Raw genomic sequence first — 26,458 nt, 5'->3', positions numbered from 1 at the left:
AACCCTCCATCCTAGCTGTCAGCCACCCTTTGTTAACTCACTGACCTACCAGTCCTTTTCCTCAGTAAAGGTCTTGTTTTCAAAGTCTAATCATAGAGTGATTAAAGATTTTGAGGTAGTCACTCCTCTCTCTGTCTGTCCATCTCCTCATCCCCATCTCTTTCTGTCTCCTCTATCCCCTGTCTATATCCAAATCCTCCACCCCTCCCCCTGTCTTTCTATTGCCTCCTCACCCTTCTCACTGCATTTCCATCTCCTCCTACCCCTCTCTCTCTAGCCATCTCCTCTTCCTACTCTCTCTGTCCATCTTCTCCTCCCCCTCTCTGTCCATCTCCTCCTCCTCCTCACTGTACATCCTCTCCTCCTCCTCTCTCTATGCATCTTGTCCTCCCCCTCTCTGTGTTGTCTACGTCCTCCTTCCCACCTTCCTTTTTCACCTGCCCACTACCCATCAGTATCTTCCACCAGCTTCCTACAGTTGCCTATCCTCCTCCTCTCTCTGTCAATCTCCTCTTCCCATCTCCCCCCCTCCTCTTACTTTTCTGCCTATCAACTACCCCGCTCGATCTTCCACTCTCTCTTTGTCCATGTCCTTCTGCCCTGTAGCTATAAGTCTCCTCCTCCCCTCTCTCTGACCATCTCCTCTTCCCTCCACTCTCTGTTTGTCACCTCCTTCTACTCTCTCTGTGATCCACTCCTACCCCTCTCTCTGTCCATCTCCCCTCTCTCCCACACTCTCTCAATCTCTTCCTCCCCTTCTCTTCATCCATCCCCTCCTCTACTTCTCTCTGACCATCTCATTCTCCACTTCCTCTGTACATTTGCTCCTTCTCTCATGATACATCTCCTCGTCCCCTCTCTCTGTCCTTCCCTCCCTACCCCTCTCTCTTTCCATCTCCTTCAACCCCCCCCCCCCCCCCCAGTCACTGTTCACCCTTATCTCTACCTCTCTCTAACCATCTCGTTGTCTCCTCACTGTGTCGAACCCCTTGTTCACCTCTCTGCCCATCCCCTTCCCCTCTCTCTGACCACCCCCACCACCCTCTTTGTGTATCCACCCACTCATCCCCCTCTCTGTAAATCCCCTCCTCCATCACTTTTCTCTGTGCATCTCTTTCTATTACACACTGTGTCCATCTCCTCCTCCCCCTCTTCCTGTCCAACTCTACTTCCCTCTCTCTCTAATCACTTCCTCCTCCTCCTGTGCGTATGCATCCCTTCCTCCAACTCTCTCTGTCTATTCCTCCTTGACCTCTTTCTGACTGTTGCATCCTGCCTTTCTCTTTGTACATCTTCTTCTTCTCTCCTTGCACATATCCTCTTTCCCTTTCTCTCTGTCCATCCCCTCCTACTCCTCTCTCTGCCCACCTCCTCTTCACTCCTCTATGCCCATCTCATCCTCTACCTCTCTCTGTCCATCTCATCCTGCCTGTCTCTCTGTACATCTCGTCCTTCTCTCTCTGTACATATCCTGTTTCCCTCACTCTCTCCATCCTCTCCAGCCCCTCTCTATATCCGTCCCCTGTCCCCTTCCCTGTGTACATCTCCTCCTCCACCCTCTCTCTGTCCATCTACTACTCCCCTCTCTCTGATATTCTCCTCTTTCCCTTTCTCTGTCCATCTCTGCCTACCCCCTCCCTTTGTCCATCCATCCTCCCACTCTCTCTGTACATCTCCTCTGCCACCCTCTCTCTCTGTCCATCTCATAATTCCAACTCTATATGGCCACATCCTTCTCTCCCTCTCTGTTTCTCTGTCTGATCTTCCCCCTCTCTCTGTCCATCTTCTCCCTCTCTGTCCATCGTCTCCTACTCTTCTCTCTGTTCATGTCCTTTTGCTGTCCATGTACATTCCCTCCTTACCCTCTCTTTGTACATCTCCTCCTCTCTCCTCTCCCTATTTGTCCATCACTTCCTATTCACATATTTGTCCATCACCTCTTACTCATCTCTCTGTACATCTCCTCCTTCTCCTCCTCCTTGTCCATCTCTTCTTATCTCCTCATTCTTCATCTCTACCTATCCCCTTTTTCTTCATCTCTTAGTCTTCCCTTGATGCTTGTCCATTTCCTCTTCCTTCTCTCTGTGTTAGTGACATTCTCTCCCTATACATGTTCATCTTATCCTCTTCCCTCTCTGTCCATCCCCTCCTCTCCCCTTGTAAGGACTGCCCATCTTTTTCTCCCTCTCTATGTCCATCTCAGCCTCCCATCTCAATCTGTCCAACTTTTCCTTCTACCTCTCTGTATGTCCATCCCCTTCAATCCTTTCCTGTGTCCATGACCCCTTTCCCCCTCTCACTATCTATGCCCTCCTCACCCTGCTCAGCCATGTCCATTGACATGTTTAATCACTGGAATGCTTCCAATAGTACCCTCACAACTTACCCTTTGTGCAGGGCAGCCTAGATATCTGGGTTTACTAATACTTCTCACCTTCACGCCCATGCCTATGGGAGATAGGTGGTTCTTACATCTGCAGTACTTCTTCCCAGACAATAAATACCGTATATACTCGAATAATCCGCGCATGTTTTTTCCTGAATTTTAGGACGAAAAACTGGGGTGCGCGGATTATTCGAAACATTGTTGGCACTGCTCCGCCTCCAATAATACATCCCATTATACTACTGCATTGTTGTGGCCTCAGTCTGTGATGCATCAGTAGCACGTTTGGAGTGAAGTATTAACGTCTTCAAACTTGTTAATCATGGCTACAAGTTCTCGTTATCGCTCATACACTGCTAAAGAAAAAGTGAAAATTATTGAAGAAGCCAAGAATATTGGAAACCGTACAGCAGGAAGAAAGTAGGATATGAGTGAGAGTTGTATTCACAGCTGGTGAAAAAATAAAATGGAGCTTCAAGAAACTAATAGTAATTGCCGGGCATTTCACGGCCAAAAAGTGAAGCATCCGGACCTCGAGAAGGCTCTGCGATTATGTAGGTGAGAAGCGGCAATACGGATGTGCGGTGATGAGTGAAATGTGCCAACTTAAAGCGTTGTATTTAGCCAAAGAACTAGGCATTACCAGTTTCAAAGCTAACCGGGGCTGGCTATCAAGATTTTTCAACCGAAGTCAACTGAAACGGTTTAGGAATCCGGAGGAAAACTACTATCACTCAGCAGCTTCCAGGCGATTACGACGAAAAAATAGTGAATTTTCGTCATTATGTGATAAATCTGCACCGTAAACAGTCCTATATTTTATCGCAAATTGGTAATGCGGATCAAACACCAGTCTATTTTGAGATGCCGCTCAACAACACAGTGAACAGGAAAGGAGAATCCAGCATCATGATACGAACTGGCGGCAGTGAGAAACAAAGATGTACAGTGATGTTGTGTGTAACTGGTGATGGACGAAAGCTACCACCTTACGTGATATTTAAAAGGAAAACTATTCCGAAAATATCAGTAAAAGGCATACCGGTATTAGTGAGAGTGAATCCGAAACAGTGGATGGAAAATGAACTTATAATTGACTGGGTGACACATGTTTGGCAATGTCGTCCTGGTGTGTTACTGAATTTATGCAACATGTTTGTTGTAGACAGCTTCCGCGGACATACAACTAAGGAAGTGCGAGACAAATTACAAAAAGGGAAAACTGATATGGTCACTATCCCTGGAGGCCTAACATCCATCCTACAACCACTAGATGTTTGTACAAATCAGCCATTCAAAGCTGCACTTAAACAGTGATATACGCAATGGATGGCTGATGAAAACCATAAGTTCACACCTAGTGGAAAAATCAAATGGCCGGATTTGTCCCAGATTTGTGAATGGGTGAAAGTGCATGGGACTTCATTCTGCAACCACTGGTGGAAAAATCCTTCAAAAAATGTGGAATCACAAATTCACTGGATGGAACAGAGGACGACGCTCTATGGGAAGATGGAGAACATGACAATGATTCTCCTGCTAGTGATGATGATGAAAGTGATGAATAGAGTGATAAGAGAGGAAACATACCGGTATTGACTAAAATATTTTATTACACATACCGTATTAACAAATTCTTAAACAAGATAATTCACATTTCTTTTTTTGCTATTGTAGGTATGTGTAGAGTCCCGGCTGGCAGTGATAATGTTCCCCGGCCTCCCGCCCATATAATGGGCCAGCCGGCCAGCTGCACACCACTGGCCGCCCGCCCGCCGGCTGGCCAACTGCACGCCACTGAATCGGTTAAGTTTTAACGATGTATCAACCTGTACAGCAGCGTTGCTTCAAACCAGTAGTTATTATACATACTTTTGAACACATCATAACGTTGGAACAATTTTTTTGTAAATAAAACAAATTAAAGCAAAAAATAATTTTTTTTAACCTCTTCCTCTAAATTGGGGTGCGCGGATTATTCAAGGGCGCAGATTATTTGAGTATATACAGTAGTATGTGTACTGCTTTGGTTGAAATTGATCAAGTGGTTTGGAAGGAGACAAGGGAAAAACCACACACATGCATGCACCATTTTTTATATAGTTATATGATATGATAAAGTTCTGAAAAATATAATCTGAGCAAGAATTTGATGATTTCATTTATTCACAGTAAATGTATTGTGATGAAACTGAGTGCCCATGGTGGGGGCCAAGGCATAGTGCTGGTACAATATAATCATCTGGGTCAATGTAACAATGCAGATATATGTGTGTGTATGGCTATTCCATAGCTCAAAAGATAGATTTATTTGAAAGTTAACAACATTCTCATCTTGTTTACATGCCTATCAATAGCTCAGCACCTGAACTGTTCAGTGAGTAGTTACCTTTATTCCTTCTATTATTTATTTACATACATTACTTTGTACATATGTCATTTCTTAGTAACAAAATCACATAAATTTTGCATGTTCTTTTGGACAACGTCTATAAAATGTTTATTACCTGTAGACAGATACACAAATAAGTGAAATAAACATCTTCTTGTTCAGTTCCTCATTACTTCAGATTTAAAAGTGGTACAAAGATTTGCAACTTGCTTTAAATGTTCAGAAATAAAGAATTGTACACTTCACAAAATGAAGAAAGTAGTTTCCTATGACTGTGGTATCAAGGAGACACAATTGGAATTGGTGAGCTCGTACAGATACCTAGGTGTGATACTTTCTATGGATATGAAAATGAGCAATCACCTAGGCACAGTCATAGGTAAAGCACATGGCAGAGTTCCATTTATCGATAGAATACTGGGGAAAGGTAATCAGTCTGCAAAAGAGATTGCTTACAAATCACTTTTGTGACTCATCCTAGAATATTGTGTTGAACTCACGCCAAATAGGGCTAACAGGGCTATTGAATACAAAGAAGGGCATCATGAATAGTCACAGGTTTATTTTTCCTGCAGGACAGTGTCACAGAGATGCTGAAGAAGTTAAAGTGGTAAACACTTGACTATTCCAAGAGAATCTACTTGCAAAACTTTGAGAATCAGCTTTAAATGATGACTCTTTGAATATTCTGCAATCCTCTACAGACTACTCCCATAGAAATTGTGAGGACAAAATTCTCAGAGGCATTCAAACAGTCATTCTTCCTGCATTACATACATGAATGGAATTGGAAAAACCCCTTATAAGTACAATGGGATGCACCCTCTCCCATGCAATTCACAATGAGTTGCAGAGTATGGATTCAGAAGTAGATGTAAATTTTCATCTGTGGCTGCAGTTCTAGGTTGTATTTTGTGTGAAATGTTGAAGGGAAGTATTGCTGTATCTGGAATCAGCTGTCTATTTCTTAACTTTTGAAAATGAAGGGATAAACTTCTTATAAGCCTTCAACTTTTTTCAGACTTTCATTGGCAACAAACTTTCCAAAACAAAGAATTTTATTGTGTCATCCATTACAGCTTATTAATTTGAGCAAATCTTAAAACAATACTACTTTAAAAGAGCATGTAAGTCAAACTGTACTGCTGATCAAGTTAACACTTGCCTTATATTATTACAGAATAAAATGAAAAGAAAATTTCATTGACATTGAAGCCACCTCTGTATCAGTCTATGACATTTTTTCTTTGCCCCAGAGCAGTGTGATAGGATTGTTGTTATTTCCTATATACATAAATAATCTGACAGGCAAGATGAGCAGCAACCTGTGACTGTTCGCTGATGATGCTGTGGCATATGGGAAGGTGTATCATTAAATGAGAGTCAGAGGATACATGATGTCTTGGACAAAGTTTCTAGTTGGTGTGATGAATGGAAGCTAGATCTGCATTTAGAAAAATATAAGTTAACATAAGTGAGTGGGAAATAAAAACCCATAAAGTTTGAGTACAGCATTAGCAGTGTGCTACTTGACACAGTAATATGGATTAAGTATCTAGACATAACATTGCAAAGTGATATGAAATGGAATGAGCATGTAAGAATTGTAGTAGGTAAGGTGAATGGTTGAGTCCAGTTTCTTGGAAGAATTTTAGAAAAGGGTGGTTCATCTGTAAAGGGAGACCATATAGGACACTAGTATGACCCTTTCTTGAGTACTGCTTGAGTTCTTGGGATTCACACCAAGTCATATTAAGGGGAGTTGGAATGCCCTATCTCGCCAATGTTAAATTTGCTAACTTTGTGTACCTTTTTCTTTGGAACTATTATCTTCAGAACTTTGAAATTCTGGCAGAGGTTTTCAGCATATATTGTGAGCCCACTGAACTAGAACCAATGTTTTCTTTTTGTTGGTATAGTATTTATGAATTTTTTACCATTAAGCCATTTTTTATTGGAAAAAGTATAACATAAACTTCCCTAGTTCAGAGAATAAGCCAGTTCTTGTCATGATTCTAGTTCAGTGGCCTCTTTGAACTGTTTTGCAGCATTTCTGAAAATTTGAATGTTGTTGGTTGAGTGGTTTATGAGATAAAGGTACATGTAACACTAAAAATGTCAAATGCCAGAAAATGCGATTAAAGTAATTTATTATGAAAATTCACAAATACCTTTTATTCTATTATCAAAAGTGTCCAGCAGAGTAATCAGGGTCATCTTCTAGTTCTTCTTCTTCACCTAGAAGCTTTCTTCTCCTTGCTGCCCTTGCTTTTTTTGTATTAAATTCAGCTGCATACTGAGCCTTCCTTACTCGCACGCTGTCCAGAAGCTGAAGACCTCTGATGGTGTTGATACCAGGAGCAATGCCGAGCCTTGCCATGACCTTTAGCCTACCCATATGACCATCATTGAATGAAATAACAGCATCACTGACTCCCCATTTCAATGTTTTTATCCCAACAAATACATTCTTAGGTACACGAGTCCAAATGAGGTTGTTGAACGACTCGTTTTGATTCTGGGTACAACCATGAAGACATTTTCGCAGAAGATCAGGATGCCCCAAGTCTCTATATATTGGTTTAATTACTTCCATAACAGCCAATGGAATATAATTTTTATGGTGATAAGGATCCCCAGTAGCTTGAGATTTTCTATAATTGCACCATGACTGAGGACCATCTGGACAAGCAAAATGTTGAGGATTATCATCAGTTGATGATCGATGTAAATATGTGGCCCATACAGCTTGTCTCATTTCCTGCAAATTATTTGCATTATTTCTTATTGCCATACCATAGTATTGTTGTAATTCATTTATAATTTTATCTGACAGGCGACCTCTAATGGTTTTACCATCTGACAAAATTTTGTCCTTCAGATTCTGTTTCAGTTTCCTTAGACGAGTGCCCATTCGTTTCTGAACATGACCGACACATTCTAGTTTAGTTATTGTCTTATTGACATATGGCATGGATTCTGTAACACTTTTGTATGCCTTGGAGTCCCCATCTCCAAGGAATTTTGTGTAAAATACTCCCCGTTCTTTTTCTGATCTGCTAAACATTTTCACAGCAGCGGCAGCCTCCATGCCTCCACTCGTACCTTCATAATTCTTGCTACATATGTGAGCTGCTTCTATCTTACCAGATGCACAATGGTAACAATGTTTAGTGAGCACTTCATAGTCCAAAACTTTACCGCTGTCCACACTAGTAACAGTAGCAACAGCATTTTTGGATGTGTGACCCCTTTTCTGCCAGGTTCCATCAAAAGCAACAGGGATATCTGGGTTTCCTTCATTTATATATTTTGCTTCACTGGCAGCAGCTTTCATTGATAAATCTGCTACAGACTGAACAGCATCTCCTATCACTTCAGTGTAATTGTCAATTTTAGCAGGTGGAGGTGGAAGATTCATTATGGCACAAAATGTTTGAGCAGCAGTATGTCCTTTACCAATTGCTCTCATTGCATACATTAGCCTGATATTACTCTCAAACAAATTGCTACTGCATGTTTTAGAGCTCCAAAAACAGGTCTCATTTTCACAACTGGCACAAACTATAGCAATTTTGCAGGAAAGTCCTATAGATTTTGTTATGTTCATATCAAAAGAACCTCCACAAAGATTACAACACAAACATTTCTTCATAAACTCAGTAAAAACAGGAAAGTCGACTAAAACATATTGTTCATTAGAAGCTTCATCTGTAATTTCACTTGCACAGTTTGATAACTTCTTTTTTGATGCACTGGTGGGCGTGTCTCCTTCACACATCTCAGCTGTACAAACGTCAGAACTTTCACCAGCATCAACAGGTGCTGAAGCAGAATCACTTGAACAAACGTTATTTGTAAATCTATTACCGCGAAACTTTCGCTTTTTAAATAATGATGCACTCCTAGGCATCGTAGAAACTACGCACTCACCACTGAAAGTCAAAACAAGACAGATAACAAACTCCAAATGAGCGACAAACTAAACTCGAGGCTCAAAACAAACACTCACAGATCAAAAACTGAACAATAAACACAGCTAGTCGTAAAAACAATGGTACCTATGGAAGGATCAAAGATTCTACAACTGAAGAGTGAAATCCACAGCCTTCTATATGTAATGTTTTCGGAAATGCGAAGATTTAAATGTGTACAAATCACAAGATGGGTAACTTTGCTGGGCGCACATGTAATTTTGAAAAATTAAATAAAAATACTTCCAATTGGAATTTCTTAACAAATTTTGCACCATTTTAAGCAGAAAATTTCAAATTAAGTTGTAAGGTTAAAAACTGAAAATGTGAATTTTTTCCATTTTCCGGCATTCCAACTCCCCTTAAGAGACAGACACTGAAGTAATTCAGAGACAGTCTGTTATGTTAGTTACCGGTAGGTTCAAACAGTATGCAGATATTATGAAGATTCTTAGGAAGCTTAAATGGGAATCACTGGACATAAGGCAATGTTCTTTTCAAGGAACACTATTGAGAACATTTAGAGAACCAACATCTGAAGCTGACTGCAGTATGATTCTGCTGCCACCAATGTACATTTTGGGTAAGAACCATGAAGAGAAGATGCGAGAAATTAGGGCTGGTTCATGGGCCTATAGATAGTCGTTTTTCCCTTGCTCTATTTATGAGTGGAGCAGGAAGGGAAATGACTACCGTATTTACTCGAATCTAAGCTGCACTTTTTTTCCGGTCTTTGTAATCCAAAAAACCGCCTGCGGCTTAGAATCGAGTGCAAAAAAGCGAAGTTCTGAAAAATGTTGGTAGGTGCCACCACAACTAACTTCTGCCGCCGAATATATGTAGCGCTACACAGGCATGCTTTGTAGGCACAGAGATAAATACTGGTGCCAAAACCTCTGCGTCAGTAGATAAATTTAAAAAAAAAAGGTGGAAGATTAGCTTTTTTTTTCTCTGCCCCGAGTTTCGACCACTGCATTTTCATACATTATCCAACGAAGTAAATACAAATTCCATATTGTTCATCTTCGAATGTAACAGAATTTCAATGTACTACGAAAATCCGACTGGCAAGACTGTTAGGGATGTTTGTCAATATGGCCAACTCTACGTTCTGAATTTTTTCCTACCCGTGAGAGGAGATGGTTGCTAATAGGAACCTGATGAAATGTGAATCACATGCAGTATTATCTTCACCATAAGAATAATATGAATATAAACATTTTGCCATGTGTTCTTTCATGTTTGCTGCTATCTCATTTAAATCCTGTCTGCCTAATAAACTACGAAACTTGAGTATGACAACAGCAAACGCGGAAGAATATACGTATCGTGTCATGTTTATATTCATATTATTCTTATGCCTAATAGTGATACAGTCAGAAATGAAGCACGGCAACTGACTAGATTTTTAAATCTAAGATAACTAATTTCTGTGCAGAATTTGATGTACTAAAGAAGCGGCCGCAAAGATTTTCAAACGGAGAAAAATTTTCGCCTAACTCTCATTCAGAACATGTTCTATCATACGCAGTCTATTATTTGGTTCTTGTTGATCATTATCAAAGAAAGCAGCAGTGTAAGTAACAACAAATAGCAGTCTCTTGCCATTGTTTCGCTAATGAGATGATTCCTCTCCTTTTTGTTTTTTTTTATTGTAAGCGGCGGTAGCGCGCACAAAAGCAAGCAAGCCATGCCGCGAGCGGCGACACGCCATAAACACACACTATCAGAATGCGACAAACAGTGCATGATGCAGTACAGTAATGCATTTTCAGCTTAGAGTGACGTAAACACCTATAACAAATAAAACGGCACTTATCAGATTAAAGCAAAATAAGCAATCGATTCAAACCAGACGAAGCACGTGAAAAAGGAAGGGTACCCGAATAAATACAGACGGAGTGCCTGACGCATAGCAATGGCTACCTGGTAAAGCTTAACTGCTAAGATTACGACTCGAACCAAACTACTGTATCGTCTTACATTCGACCTAAATTGGGTCTCATATTACAATGGACCAACTTTGTTTCGATTTGAAGGTGCAGCCTAAAACTTTTCTCTCCCCTTGAATTTCGAGTCTCAAATTTCTGGTGCGGCTTAGATTCGGGAATTTTTTTTTCCTTTATTTCGAGTCTCATTTTTCGGGTGCGGCTTAGATTCGAGTGCGGCTTAGATTCGAGTAAATACGGTAGTAGTGGCACAGGGTACCCTCTGCCATGCACTGTGTGGTGGATTGTGGAGTACGTATGTGGATGTAGATACTGTTAGTGGTTGTGTTTCCTCATTCCATATTTTATTTTCCATCCGCATTTTTTTTTTATTATTGTCATAATATTCCTTCTTATCTTTGATCTGCAGTGTTTTACTGTATTTATTGAACTAGTTTGTTTTGAGCTTTCTTAAGTGAATATTTTTTCACAGGAAATGACTGTGAAAGGATTAGAGCCAGAATTGAATCGTATGTCAGAACAACATGAAAAAGAGTTGTCAGAGCTCCGTGCACAGCATGAGAAGGAAATGTATAAAGCCCAGCAGGATGCTGCCCAGCAGCTCAGAGAACAGGCCCAGCTGCTTCAAGAAGAGTCAAGGAGACGTCAGTTGGAAGAAACAGCACATGAAGCTGCTAGAATAAAGGCCAGGTGGGCCAGGGTTACAAAATGAGATATGCTGTTAAAGAAGAAAGTTAAATTATAGGAGCATACAAAACACATTAAACATGAAAACATTTAACTATACAGATGACCAGAAAAAATATAGAATGCTTCATGGAATTTAACTACAACTTTCCCCATTATCATTGTTTTTGTAAGGATCTAGAGCAGAATTTCTTTCTATTTCTTATTGTTAGATCAGTTTTAATTAAATTTAGAAATGCCAGCTCCTTCAGAAGGATGAGACAATGATGTTTGACCATTTCCAGGCTAGTATGTCATGCATGACACAATCACCTGGATCACATCATGCTAGGTGATGAAGATCTGAGATACATTTAAATGTGATGCCATAAACAGAACTGTCCACATCAATCATATACTAAATACAAATAGGTGGCTTGTGAAAATGGGTAAAGTCCCAAACTACTCCACAAGTAAATACATAGCAGTTTTAGTGTCAAATATATAAAAAAAATCTTTTCTTCAAGAAAATAAAATAAATAAATAAATAAAAAAGTAATTTACTTGCAGAAAGTCATGGACTCAAGTCAGGATCTTTCTATTTGTCCAATTTCCTCTAGCCTGCTTCTATATTAGAACAGGTAACTTCCCACCAAAGTAAAGAAATTGGTGCAACAGAGAAGTATTGTACTGTACTGTGATTCAAGAAAAGATCATTTCAATCTCAGCTTGGTTAGCATGATTAAAACTTTTTGTCTCTTCTTTAAATCAGTATAGATTAACATGGAATCATTTGTTCAATGAACAAAGAGGTGTTTACTTGGACAAAATAATTATTTGTGAGCAAACTATCTAACTTAGAAAAAAACCAAGAACAGCAATAGAAAGCTGAGGAAATTTATGTATTAATGACTGTATGATATGTGTACGTAACATTAAGTTTATAGTTTTTTAAGTATTTTGTGGAAGTTGGAAGTGTGTGCACTTGACTCACATCAAAGAGAGAACGTAAATAGGGGCAGCTACCTTGTGCAGGTTACGCTTGTGGCGTAGAGTGCCATAAATATCGATATTTGTTCTGTGTGCAAGTGTGCTATCTTTGAGGAGAGGGCTTTGGGGCAGGATGTTAGATGCTAAAGGCAGTTAGCCTCCGGACATGTGTCTGTGTAGAAGCTAAGTGTGAATAAATCTGTATATGAGAGAATTCTAGTTGTGTACCTACAACTATACCATATTCCCTCACTGGTGACCCCGTTTTTGTGTAATACGAGTCCGAGTTACCGCCCGAAGGTTATTTACGTGCCTACCGCGTCGGGTTTCTCCGTGATCGCAAGGGCCTTTGTTCAGCTCCAGACAATGGCCTTTCAGCATTCACCGCCGCCCGGATTCCAGCAACATCTCTCCAGCACTCCTGCCATCGTAGTGGACATGCTGCAAGAATCTTCGGAATCCTTCAGCCAGAACATGCAGTGGAATTCATCGAGTGCCGCCAGTATCTTCCAACCGCCAACGATCGTGGACTCTGGCTTTGTTAGCATGGACCTTCCCACATGTTCTCCACAGCGTGTTGGTCGGAACATTCCTACTCCTGTATCGAACACACAAATCAATACAGTTCATGGCGTTGAGTGAGGTTTTGCTACTTTGGAAAATCCAGTAGTAAATTCAAACTCTAATCAGTTCCCACCACGTGTGTATCCTTCCGCGCCGGCTAGTCAACAGGTGTTCAATGCTCACCAAACAGCAAATATCACACCGAGTGTGCATCCTAGTGGACGTGTGTGAGATCCTTGTGTTGCTTCTAATCGAGTCAACAATTGTGTGCTGGACAGTAATTACTCCGACATCTACAACCAGCCCCACCACCCACGGTCGAGTGAATACTGTGTGCATAACGGACATTCACCAGCGTACTTAAGCACTTGTGGCTTCTCTCCGAGCTACCACGTCAATGAGAATGCACATTTTGACTACGATCCTCACACCGTTCGAGTGTCCGCCGCTTCTCAGCCGACCCCCGGGGCGTCAAGTGAATTTCGCGATTCCCGCATTACGGGATGCCAATAATTCGAACTCGCAATCTTCTGCATGCTCTACTTCCGTCCGAAGTAATTGGCGCACCTCCGCAGTGACTGCAGTGCTGAATCTGCCGAAATTACCAGACTTCAAACCCACTCACCCAGAGTTCTGGTTTAACCTGGTTGAGCAAACATTCAATGTCTGTGCTTTGGATGACGATGCACGCTTCGCCTGCCTCATGAACCATCTTCACGACCGTGTCGATTTAATTTACGATCTGGTCAACCCCCCCCCCCCCCCCCCAGCAGGGAAGTATGCTGTGGCAAAACAGACGATACTGGAGCGCGTCTCTAAAACCAGGAGAGAAAATGTGCGACAGCTCATGTACGAAGAGCATCTTAGCGACAGGTCTCCGTCCCAGCTGTGGCAGTGCATCCGTCTTCTCGTCGATGAGCAAGTTATGCCTGATGACACGCTCACAGAAATCTGGACTGAAAAGCTGCCTTTGCCTGTCCAGACTGCAATCTCTGCATATGAAGATTGGCCAGTAAATGAACGTTTACGCGCCGCCGACAGAGCATACTCCGCCAGGCAATGTGAGCTCCATGCACTGCATTCTGGACGTGACCGCACTAAGATGCTTTCTGACACCACGCCCTTATCTGGTGCTGCTAATAACAAGTTTGTTAAACTAGCCGCCCGGCCTGCATCTTCAACTCCTCGCAATGACAGTGCATCGGCCTCTGTCGAAGACTCTGGGGCACATACTCCGTCACCTAGCAACTACCCACAGGAGCACAGGCCTGCCCAAACTTACTGTTTCTTCCACGCGAGATTCGGGGAGCAAACTCGCAAATGCCAGTCACTGTGTTCTTACCCAAACTCCAACCGCAGGTAGGCTACGGTGCCACCTCCTTCGATGTAAACAATGGGCACCATCCCACGTTGCACTCAGTTTCGGACAATAACAGTAAGTGTGGTCGAGTCTATGTTCGTGATTTACGATCAGGTGTATGTTTTCTGGTAGACACTGGCGCAGACGTCTCTTTGCTGCCGGTTCACCTAGCAACCAATAAAGTGCAACCACACAAAACGGTACTTCGTGCAGTGAACTTGTCTACCCTACAGTGTTCGGGTTCCACTTTGTATACAGTGAAACTTTCGCGCGAGTGCAAGCTGGAGTGGAGGTTTCTAGTGTCAATAATTGAAGAACCTAGTCTCGGAATTGATTTCCTCAAGCACTATTAGTTGTCACTAGATTTTGTGCAAAATACTGTGTTTTACCCCTCCCTTAACAAACATATTCCTTTCACTTCGCCGAGTGACAGTTCAGCTAACACCAAACATGTGTGCTGTGCTAAGATGTGCGTAAACCTATCCTTGAAGCTGCAATCTTGGACAAACAAGTGGCTAGTGGAGTGCGCCAAGTCTTTGAAGTTGCGGATGGAACGTATGGAAATGCTGCTGCATCTCCACGACGTACACCACGAGTTGGCCTCCACACAACAACGCCTCGCGGCACTACAAGCAGACGACTCGTCGGCTACAGACAAGGTCAGTCCGTGGCAATCTGGTGTTCCCGTGCCCATGCATGTTAACGACAATGTTGTGAACTCTGTAAACTGTGTCAGCCCCCCCTTTTGTAATGTTAGGGTATGCCCGAGTGCTCATGCTCCTTGCATTCCGAATGGACAATTAACTTGCCAAGCTCGCGGCAATGAACTACGGCCATCTGCTGTCTGGCCACGCCCACTCGTGCCTACAGCGCTCGTAGCGGCACGGCCCGCTACCAGGAACCAGTGTACCAACCTTGCCCATGTTAACACGTGTGCGGCCTTTACGCAGCCTACGAGCGGGTGGCACACCTGTACTTCCGTGCCCTCAGTGCCACAGCTTGGCCCGTCCGCCACTGCCTGCTCCGCTTCACGGACATCTGACTGTCGTGCCGCGCCATGTATTGCAGTAGTCACTAACGGCACAGTTCATCGGTTACGTCTAACCAATGGGCCGCCCATATCGCACCGTCCATGCCGCCTCAAGCTGGAATTTATGAAAATTGCAAAAGAACAATTGGACAATCTGTTACAAAAGGGAATAATTGAACCTTCTTCCGGTTGCTGGGCTAGTCCTATCCTGTTTGACCAAAAGAAAGATGGTACCTGGCGTATGGTCGGAGACTATAGGCGTTTAAATGCCCGCACCATCATTGATAAATATCCAGTCCCACACATCGCAGACTTCAATCATGCGCTCGCAGGTGCAAAGTACTTCCCTGTTTTGGACCGTAAGCACGCATTTCATCAGATTCCTATGGCTCTGGAGGACATTGAAAAGACTGCCATACCCACTCCCTTCGGGCTGTTCCAATACAAATTTATGCCGTTTGGGTTGAAAAACGCCCCCCAAACATGGCAGCGTTTCATCAATCAAACTTTATCCCATCTAGACTTTTGTTTCGTATACATGGACAACATATTGGTTTTTGCTTCTACTTTAGAACAGAGTGAGGAGTGTGTTCAAGTTGTGACGGATATTTTAGCAGCCGCTGGTATTGAACTGAACAATAAAAAGACTCAATTGCACCAGTCATCCGTCACATTCCTAAGTTATGTTGTGCCATCGGATGGTCTGACACCACCACAGGACAAGATTAAGCCTGTTCTTGAGATGCTACGCCCTCAGACCTATAGGGAATTACGCAGGTTCATCGGAACAGTTAATTATTACCGGAGACATTTGCCAGCCGCTTCTGCGGTGCAGGCTCCTCTCATAGATGCTCTCGCTGGCCCACAAACTTCTGGCACCCGCCAGGTACCATGGACACCAGACATGGACAAGGCATTTAATGAACTCAAAGAGCTGTTGGCCTCTGCTGTCACTATTGCTCACCCACGGGTGGACGCCACAATGTTTATCACTACTCACGCTAGTGACAATGCTATCGGCGCAGTACTGAGTCAGACATACAATGATGTTACAACCCCCCTGCAGTTTTTCTCAAAAAAGCTAAACAACACGCAGAAGAAATACTCAGCATTTGACAGAGAATTACTTGCAGTTTACGAGGCCATAAGACACTTCAGAACTGATGTTGAGGGACGAGATTTCTATGTGCTCACCGATCACAAGCCGTTGGTTCCTGCCATAAAAAATCCTGCAGCTGATCCGCGCCCACGACGCTTTCGTCACATCGATTACATCTTGCAATTTACAAATGACATTCGCTACATCTGAGGAGCGGACAATGTGGTCGCTGATTTTCTCTCGCGTGTTGGTGCTGTCGCAACCTTAATTGACTTAACGGACCTACCTCGGTTGCAATCGGCAGACCCCGATACCATGCAGTTAATTTCAGACCACAGCTCCTCTCTCCAACTGGTACGCTCTACTTTCCCTGGCATAACTGACTTAGTGTGGTGTGATGAATCGACTGGTTCGTTGCGGCCATTCATTCCGAAGCCCCTTCAACGCCAGGTCTTTGACAAACTACACACATTAGCACACCCCGGTGTCAAAGCTTCCACCCGTCTGGTAACTGAACGGTTTGTCTGGAGAGACATGCACCGTGACTGTCAGGCTTGGGCAAGGGCATGCATGGTGTGTCAACAGAACAAAGTTTCCAGGCACCCTTCTCCACCCCTTGGCTGTTTTGCCCAACCGCCAGGCCGGTTTCACCATGTTCATGTCGACCTCGTAGGCCCTTTGCCCCCCTCCAAGGGTTTCCGTTACTTGTTTACAGCAAATGACAGGATGACTCGGAGGGCTGAGGCTGTGCCTATTCTGAACATTACCTCCGAGACAGTAAGTCGAGCATTCTTAGATTCATGGATCTCTAGATTTGGCTCACCTGTTTACCTCACCACTGACCAGGGGCGACAATTCGAGTCTTCAGTTTTCTCTGACTTATGTAAAATGTGTGGTATTGTCAAAATTCATACTTCTGCATACCACCCCCAAAGCTATGGGCTTGTTGAGCGATGGCATCGCACCTTAAAGTCTGCCCTGCGTTGCCATGACTCACTATGGACAGAGGAACTGCCCTTCGTGCTTCTTGGCCTTCTTGCGACTTTCAAGGAAGAGCTCAAGGGTTCCGTAGCCGAGTTTGTGTATGGCCCACCTCTGGTATTGCCTGGAGAATTAGTCACTCTGACCCCACTTCCACGGCCCTCTGAACTCCCTTCACTTCTCGAGCGGGTGCGCTTGCACTGCAGCAAAATTCAGCCGCCACCTCCGGCTGCTCATACACCTCCGCACATGTACGTACCGCGCACACTAGACTCTTGTGAGTACGTGTTTCTCAGAGACGACTCAGTCAAAGCCCCGCTTCAGTCGCCCTACACAGGTCCTTACAAGGTCATCAAATGCTCTGAGAATAACATGAATCTCCTCATAAAAGACTCTGTAACCACGGTCTCACTCAACCGAGTGAAACCAGCTTTCATTGAGCCTCAGGTGAACCTCCCTGAGTCTGCCTCTATTTCTCCCACTCCTGCTTCGAACGGCCATCCATCTTCCCACATCATGCATTTGGGTACTGATTCTCCACAGCGTGCTTCTCTGCCGAGCACTGCTCCTTCTCCGCGTTCATCTAATTCGAGTGGCCAATCTTTTCGGGGCTTCACTCCTCACAGCCCTCGCAGTCGAACTGCCAACCACTCGGATTCTACCATTGTGTTACCATCTTCGTGTGACAGCTCTTTGTCATGGTGTCCAATCCACGCTGGCTCCTCATTGTCTTCGGTCACACTCCCTCGTCTGTCAGCTGATCGCCCGAGGTTGTCTCCTGTGCAGTCCAGTGCACCTGCCACCCCCTCTTAGCAGATGCTTCCCCCTGCCATGGCTTTCCCACACCTCCCTGCCTCCCTACCATTGCTCGTACAGGTGCCATCCAAGAATTCACAACACATGTGCACCCTGATGACATACATAAATTATCTGTTGTCATAGATGGCGATACGGTGTGTGTGCTATTTGTGTGTGACAATACTGAGGGAGGAAGTGCAGAATCTCCTGTGGTGCACCGCTTTAAATTGAGCAGAAGTGCTGTGTGTGGCAATTTGCGTGCCTTTGTTAGGCCTTCTGGCAAGGTGATTATCTGTCTGCCGGCTGACGAAGTGCCACACCTCCACTCCAGGATGGGACGTCATCTTCAGCCGCTGGCGTCGCTTGCTGACTTCACCGTCAACGTACCGGGTTTCACCCCCCGGTCTGCTACCAGTCGACCGCTCCCGCCTGACGCAGAAGAAATGGGTGTTACCTTCCCAACTTCTCACCCCCCCCCCCCCATTCACAGGGATGTACTCCATACTGGGGGGGGGGGGGGGGGGGCTATGTGGTGTAGAGTGCCATAAATATCGATATTTGTTCTGTGTGCAAGTGTGCTATCTTTGAGGAGAGGACTTTGGGGCAGGATCTTAGACGCTAAAGGCAGTTAGCCTCCGGACTTGTATCTGTGTAGAAGCTAAGTGTGAATAAATCTGTATATGAGAGAATTCTAGTTGTGTACCTACAACTATACCATATTCCCTCACGCTCTTGGGTTGGCATTGCTGTTTCATTTCTCTGCTTGCTCTCATCAATTTATTCAGATTTCCCTGCTTCATACTACACCATTGCTCACGTTGTCTTTTGGTTATTACTGTGGCTATTATTCTGGTTTAGATTCTGGTAATTACTGGGGCTATGCTTCCTTTAGAGTTCTTGAGAACATGAAAAAGAAAGAATGCAGCAGACTGTGTTTTCAGTGGTGAGTGAGAGATTATTTGTTTGTACATAATTCTGAGGAAAAACCCAATGTTTAATATGTAAAAAATGCTTAAGAGAAAACAAAGGTAGTAATCTTCCTTGAAATTTCTCTGCACTCCATGAAGCAAGACACTGATACTGCTCACATTACAAATGACATGATTTATGGCTCAGTTCAAAACAGAAATCATAGAGGTACTTGTACCATCAAGCCCAAAAAGGAAGAGAGTTTAACTACACCATATGTGGTACCCCTAAAATTAACGACAGATCAGAAATGCTTCAGCAATAGAATACTCATGAAACAATGTGCAGTAGAAATGATAAAAGCATTTGGTTATGACAGTGCTACTGATCATTTGAAAACAGCTGCTTTGTGATGCATTTTTAATATGAACCATCGCATAAAAAAGAAACAAAACAATTTAATTGAAATCTGATGGTCTTTGTATATGAATGGGACTAATGATGAGCAGATCACATAGTAATACACAACTTTCCTGTACATGAAAAGTTATGAGAGTTATTTCCCTGGTCCAGAACAAGAGCTTTGGATAGTTTTAATGCTGTGAAACAATGTGTTGACAAAACTGATGGCTTTGGTTTGTACCAATGGTTGCTAGCAGACATACCTTCATAGGACACTTAAGGAATAACAGAATTAACAGAATTGTTTTCATTGTGTTATTTGTCAGGGAGCACTGTGAGAAAAGTGTTAGAATGCTGTGTATAATGGAAAGTGTAATGAATCTAATACAAAGAGAAAAATCAGTCAGTATCTTATCAAAAATTTAAACAATTTTTGAAGGAATTTGGTGTAGAATATGGAACTACATTTCTTCATTCTGAAATTCATTAAGTGAGTGCAAGGAAATGTTTAGCGTCCCCCTTCCCCTGCACTTTTCAAGTCTTAGAACAAAGAGGTAAAATTGAATGCTGCAGGTAGAAATGCATGATACACACTATTCTGTCCAGTACATTTATTAACTACTGGTTTTCATCATGGACCATCTTCACAGTGAAAAAATATCTATTTTGAGAACTTCACATGGAATGTTATTTAATCAGGAAAGTGTATGCAATTGCTGACTTGAAAACATAAGAAAATTGAACTTAACACCATAATACAGGCTTAAACAAGAAGAACCAATGTAGGAAACATGAAAACATGTAAGAGTAGTAAGTGCACAGCAACATTGCTCAGGCATAGGTTGCTCAGATGTTTCAAAGTTGGGGAAAGATAAACACTGCCTACAGGAAAATTAAGAGGGTTTTGAAGAAAAGAGAAGTAGCTGTGTGAATATCAAGAGCTCAGATGGAAAACCATTACTAAACAAAGAAGGGAAAGCTGAAAGGTGGTGTATGAGAGAAATGAACTTGAAGGCAATGTTATAGAAATGGAAGAGGAAATAGACAAAGAAGAGAGGGAAGATATACTGCAAGAAGAATATGACAGAGCACTGAAAGACCTAAGTTGAAACAAACCCCTGGAGTAGCCACCATTTCCTCAGAACTGCTGATATCCTTTGGAGAACCAGCCATAACAAAACTTTTCCCCACATGGTGCATAAGGCAGGGGAAATAGCCTCAGACTTCAAGAAAAATGTAAGAATTCCAAAGAAAGCAGGTGGTAACAGGTATGAATATTACTGAACTATGAGCTTAATAAGAGATGTTTGCAAAATACTGACACACATTATTTGCAGAAGAATGGAAAAACTGCTAGAATTTGACCTCGGGGAGCATCAGTTTGGGTTACAGAGAAATGTTGGAACACACAAGGCAACACTGTGACCCTAAGTTATCTTAGAAGATAGGTTAAGGAAAATCAGTCCTACATTTATAGCATTTGCAGAGGAGAAAACTTTTGACAGTAACAATTGGAATACACTCCTCAAATTTCTGAAGGTAGCAGAGGTAAAATACGAGAGTAAAAGGTTATTTACGGCTTGTACAGAAACCAGATGGCAGTTATAAAGAGTTGAAGGGCATGAAGGGAAGCAGTGGCTGAGAAGGGAGAGGGACAGGGTTGTAGCTTATTCCCAATGTTTTTTGATCTATATAGGAAGAAAAATTTGGAGAAGGAACTATAGTTCAGAAAAAGTAAAAACTGAGTTCTTCTGAATGGAATAGACAGTGTCTTGAAAGGAGAATATGAGATGAACGCTAACAAAAGAAAAATGAGGGGAATGGAATGTAAACTAATTATATCAGGTGAAGTTGAAAGACTTACATTAGGAAATGATCCACTAAAAGTAGTAGATGATTTTTCACTATTTGGGCAGTAAAATAACATATGATGGCAACAATAGAGAGGATATAAAATGTAGAATGGCAAAGGCAATAGAAGTGTTTCTGAAAAGGAGAAATATGTTAACTTTTAATACATATTTAAGTGTAAGGAAGTCTTTTCTGAAGGCATTTAACTTGAATGTAGCCTTGTATGGAAGCAGAATGTGGATGATTAGCAGTTCAGACAAGAAGGGAAACGTAGTGCTGCAGAGAGATTCTGAAGCTTAGAAGGGTAGATCACATAACTAATGAGGAGGTAGTGAACAGAATTGAAAAGAAATTTGTGGCATAATTAGGCTAAAAGGAGGGATCATTTGATAAGACACATTCTGAGCCATCAAGGAATCATCAGTTTAGCATTGGAAGGAAATACGGTAGGAGGGGGAGAACAGTTAAGCAGGTTGAAATATGGAGATGAAGAGGCATACAAAGGATAGATTAGGGTGGAGAACTGCATCAAACCAGTCTTCAGACTGAAGACCACAACAACAGCATATCATACTATGCAGTTTACACTTTTCTCCTATTCTGTCTGTCAGAATCAATTTACAGAATGTTTTTGTCTCCAATGCAGCAGCGTCCCACCATATTTGAAAAGGATTCTATTCATCTGTTTCTTGCTCTATTTGTCTATTAAGTTTTCAGCTCAAAAATCTACTATCTTTTAATGGGCTTGTAATCTATATCAAGGAAATGAGAAATGCTCAAAATCTTCACAATAGAAGGAAACTAAAAATGGCTGACGATGTAAACTGACTCACGCATAGAAAAAGTTTACAGTTGGTTATTTTTGAAGAGTTAAAAATTGTCACATGAAATGTGAGAGGTTTATGTGTTAAAGAACCTGCTAAGACCCATTAAAACATTATAGGTGCTCATTTTGATTCAGTGTCACTGGATTGTTACCACTAAGGGTTGACAGCACCACCAGATGTGTCCGAGAATAGTTTTACATGTATCTTTCAAAAAACTGGTAAGTGTTTCTTTTTAAGGAATAATATTGAATACCACTGACTATCAGAAAAGTGGTTCATGTGTAATGTCAGTCTCACAGTTTTGCTACTGAACAGTTATATTCATAAAGAATTAGATCTTTAGAGAAAAGTACAGCTTTCATTCAACACTATTCCTGAAGACTTCAATTTAAGCACATGATAAAGAACGAACCTTGTAGCCAGTAACAGAATAGATCAAATGACAGATAACCAAATGACATAAAACCAGTTACTGGAAATTATGAAAACATAACAGCACATAAAACAGTCTCTTTGATATGAATATAATAGAGGGAAACATTCCATATGAGAAAAATATATCTAAAAACACAGATGTTGTGACTTAACCGAACGAAAGTGCTGGCGGGTCGATAGACACACAAACAAACACAAACATACTCACGAAATTCAAGCTTTCGCAACAAACTGTTGCCTCATCAGGAAAGAGGGAAGGGGAGGGAAAGACGAAAGGATGTGGGTTTTAAGGGAGAGGGTAAGGAGTCATTCCAATCCCGGGAGCGGAAAGACTTACCTTAGGGGGAAAAAAGGACAGGAAGTCTTTCCGCTCCCGGGATGGGAATGACTCCTTACCCTCTCCCTTAAAACCCACATCCTTTCGCCTTTCCCTCTCCTTCCCTCTTTCCTGATGAGGCAACAGTTTGTTGCGAAAGCTTGAATTTTGTGTGTATGTTTGTGTTTGTTTGTGTGTCTATCGACCTGCCAGCACTTTCGTTCGGTGAGTCTCTTTGATATGTCTGTTATGAGAAACCATTTCTAAGTCTCTGAAGCTTTTTGGTCTTTTTTTTCCCCTAGCTGTTTTATGATTGAAAGTGAATATCATCCTATCTTATACTCATATGCAGCCCTGAATAACAACTTACTTGTGTGTAGTAACCTCTTTGGGGAAGAATTTGCTGAACTGATGGTAGTTGTCCAACAGATATCTAAATCTGTAATGAGTATCTTTTCGTGAAGACTTCTTGCTTTTTGAATGTCACACAAATTAGCATGGATTAATCTTTCCAGACTTCATGAAAGCTCTCCTGCATCCTTAACTGGATTCAGATTGATGGAAGAAAGGAAATTGCAGAGAGAAGGCTTAGCTACAGCCTATGAAAGTTTTCTAGGTGTGTGTCACAGTCTGGAGCACAGTCCTAATCAGCCAGGAAGTTTCAGTATACCAAATATTTCACTACATGGTGAAACATGGTGAAATATTCATTGTGGAAGTAATTAATACACATTGTTGCAAATAGCCTATGCTAGCATTAGTGGCATGGTTGGAATCTCTATGAGAAATGGCATTGGCAGCTATAGCTTTGCACAAGCATGTGTACTCCCCCCAACCCTTACACACACACACACACACACACACACACACACACACACACACACACACACCAGTGTGAGAGACTTGTACACTCTATGGTGGCAATGTTAAAATAATTGATGACTTCCGACGAGTAAATTGTCTTGAGTGCAGTGTAATGTCACCTAAACTTTTATTGCATAATTAATGCTTTTTTGGTAGGTATGAAAAACAACTTGAAGAGCTGGAAGAATTGCAACAACAACAAAGAAACAAATTGCTTGCAGAGTTTTCCAAGGAGAAGGAATGTTTTACCAAAGAAAGAAAGAAACATATGGATGAGTTGAGAAAGCTTAAAGAGAGCCTAAATTCAGAAAAACTGGAAGAAATAAAGCAGCTAGAATGCAAATGGAGTGAATCTGTAAAACAGCTTGAAATAAAGCATCAGGTTGGCAGTAAAAATATAATTTTCAATGTGTAACCTTTTCTTTGCCAAATTATAACACTTGTCCTCAAATTTACAGACAGAACTGCAAATGGTGAGAGAAACATTGGAAATGCAGAAGGCTGCATGGATGCATGACTGTGAAAAGATGCAGAAATTGTATCTTCTGGAAAAGGAAACAGAGATCAGAGAAGAATATAAGAGAAACCGAGATAGAGAAATTGAGAAAGCAATTGAAAAACTGGAAGAAGACTGTGAAAGAATGAAATCAGAAACTGAAAAAGCAGCAGAAGCAAAGGCATTGTATGTTACTTTAAATAATTATGTAAATGTTCATTAAACTTTTTAGAGCTTTGTCTGTTGTATTTAATTCCCATTTAAGAATGTATTATAATTGAAGAGATTAAAAAAATCTACTCACAAAGTAGCAGCACGGGAAAATACATATAAATGTTAAAGAAATGTGCAAGCTTTCAGAGCCAATGGCTCCTTCTGCCTGAAGGGTTGAAGGGGCAGGAAAAGTGTGAAGGAAAGGTACTGCCGAGGTTTAGGAAATGGGGAGAGTTTGGAAAAGTCAGCCACCAACCTGGTCAAGGGAGACTTACTGGACAGGAAGAGAAAGAAACATTGATTGGTAAGTCTTTCCAGAGATGGTGTTCTGGGGAATTTTTCTGTAAATCCCTCCATTTCCTAAACCTCACAAGTCCTTTTCCTTCATCCCTCTTCCTTCCCTTTTAATCTTTGACCCAGAAGAAGGACCCACTGTCTTGGAAAGCTTGCACATTTCTTTAATCTTTGTATGTATTTTCTCCTGTCACCGTTTGGTGGCTAGATTTTTTATCTATCCAGTTATATTTTCAAAAATTGCTTATTTTCACCGATAAAGTTACATTTAAGAGTATTTCTTGTACTGTATTTGATTCAAGCCATAAGGAGTCACTCCAGTATTTTAATCAGTGACTAGGCATGGTAGTAAAACTACAGACTAACATTTGTAAGGAACCAGTCTGACTGTTGATAGGAATCAGAAGGTGCAGTTCATTTAACAGCTTGCATACTACTTAACTCTGTAAACCTATTTTTTGTCTATGTATGATCTACAATTTCTGCTCCTTCTTGTTGAGTTAGTGGTGTGATATTTTCTGTTTATGAAAGTTTAAGACATGTGATAATCTATAGGCCATCTTATTGGTAACTGTTTTGAATTTTTTTTAATATGTCATTTTTTTATGTAATGTAATTAGCTCTTAAGTGCTTGATGTTCAATGATCTGTCTTCAAAACAGATATTTATCATTTATTTTTTGTAAGTTGCATCTAATCCATCATCCACATCTAGAGTTATAAAATATTACTTATCTCTCTATTTCTTTGGTGCACTTATTGTCTTCTGTGGGATATGATGCTTTTTTTGGATCCTATTTCTGATACAAAGAAACATTAATTGGTGAATGTAACATGTTATTCAGATGACTTCCAATGATTACTGAAAGAAATAAAGTTTCTAAACTTTGAGACAATTGTATTCACTAATATTTGCACACAATGAACTATTAAGACTAGATACTTCTGTCTTCTGCAGTATTATAAAAACACATTAGCTCCATGTACAATAGCTCTTCCATCAAGACTGTCTATTTCATATTGTTCCCACCAATACTGTCTGTTTCACATCACATTCCTGCCAAAACCGTGCACAACAAAGAAAAACTGAAATATCCTATAAAATCAAAGAGTTACAGATTCCAACACATGTGTGGATAAAGAGCACAAATATCATCTCATTCTTCCATTTTACACCATAACACACATTGGAAATGCATGTTAGGACCCTTATTATAAATGACAATTGTTGGTGAAAAGTGCTTACAGTATATATGAAAGAGAGGGGGAGAGAGCGAGAAGTATGTGCAAAAGGCACCATTGTGGGGGGGGGGGGGGGGGCATAGAAACTGAACTCAATTTTTTTTCTATTTCTGTCAATCAGAATACAAGTTCTTCTGGCTTCAGTTGAGAACAACCTAGCAATCTGAAAATCAAGTTTATGTCAAATCATCCACCAGTTTAGTGAAGCATGTAATAGACAAAGGATGAATGCAGCTGACATGTACGCAAAACACTAACACAATACAGAACTTCAGCAAACAAATCAAATTAAATGTCCAAGAGCACTACATGCTTGCTTTAAATAGAAGTTGACTGCAACAGGATGAAAGCAGCCTACCCTGTGAGTTACATAACCAAATTAAAGTTCCCTACAGGCTCTACAGATTAAAACTGTGTGCTG

At 41.6% G+C, this 26,458-nt stretch overlaps 1 protein-coding gene across 1 annotated transcript in view; it reads left to right on the top strand.

The window, feature by feature from the left end:
* LOC124719079 (centrosomal protein of 131 kDa) overlaps positions 1 to 26,458 on the top strand; it is a 113,135-nt gene that overhangs the window by 62,176 nt on the left and 24,501 nt on the right. Inside the window, exons 5-9 of the mRNA XM_047244798.1 lie at positions 11,174 to 11,401; positions 14,773 to 14,940; positions 18,975 to 19,132; positions 23,950 to 24,175; positions 24,252 to 24,475. Coding sequence (XP_047100754.1) covers positions 11,174 to 11,401; positions 14,773 to 14,940; positions 18,975 to 19,132; positions 23,950 to 24,175; positions 24,252 to 24,475 — 1,004 coding nt within the window. The remainder of the gene's footprint in view (positions 1 to 11,173; positions 11,402 to 14,772; positions 14,941 to 18,974; positions 19,133 to 23,949; positions 24,176 to 24,251; positions 24,476 to 26,458) is intronic.

This window comes from Schistocerca piceifrons, chromosome 1, assembly GCF_021461385.2.
Source record: "Schistocerca piceifrons isolate TAMUIC-IGC-003096 chromosome 1, iqSchPice1.1, whole genome shotgun sequence".
Lineage (NCBI taxonomy): Eukaryota > Metazoa > Arthropoda > Insecta > Orthoptera > Acrididae > Schistocerca > Schistocerca piceifrons.
The sequence above is the reverse complement of the archived record's forward strand: the minus strand, read 5'-3'. Positions and strand labels throughout refer to the sequence as shown.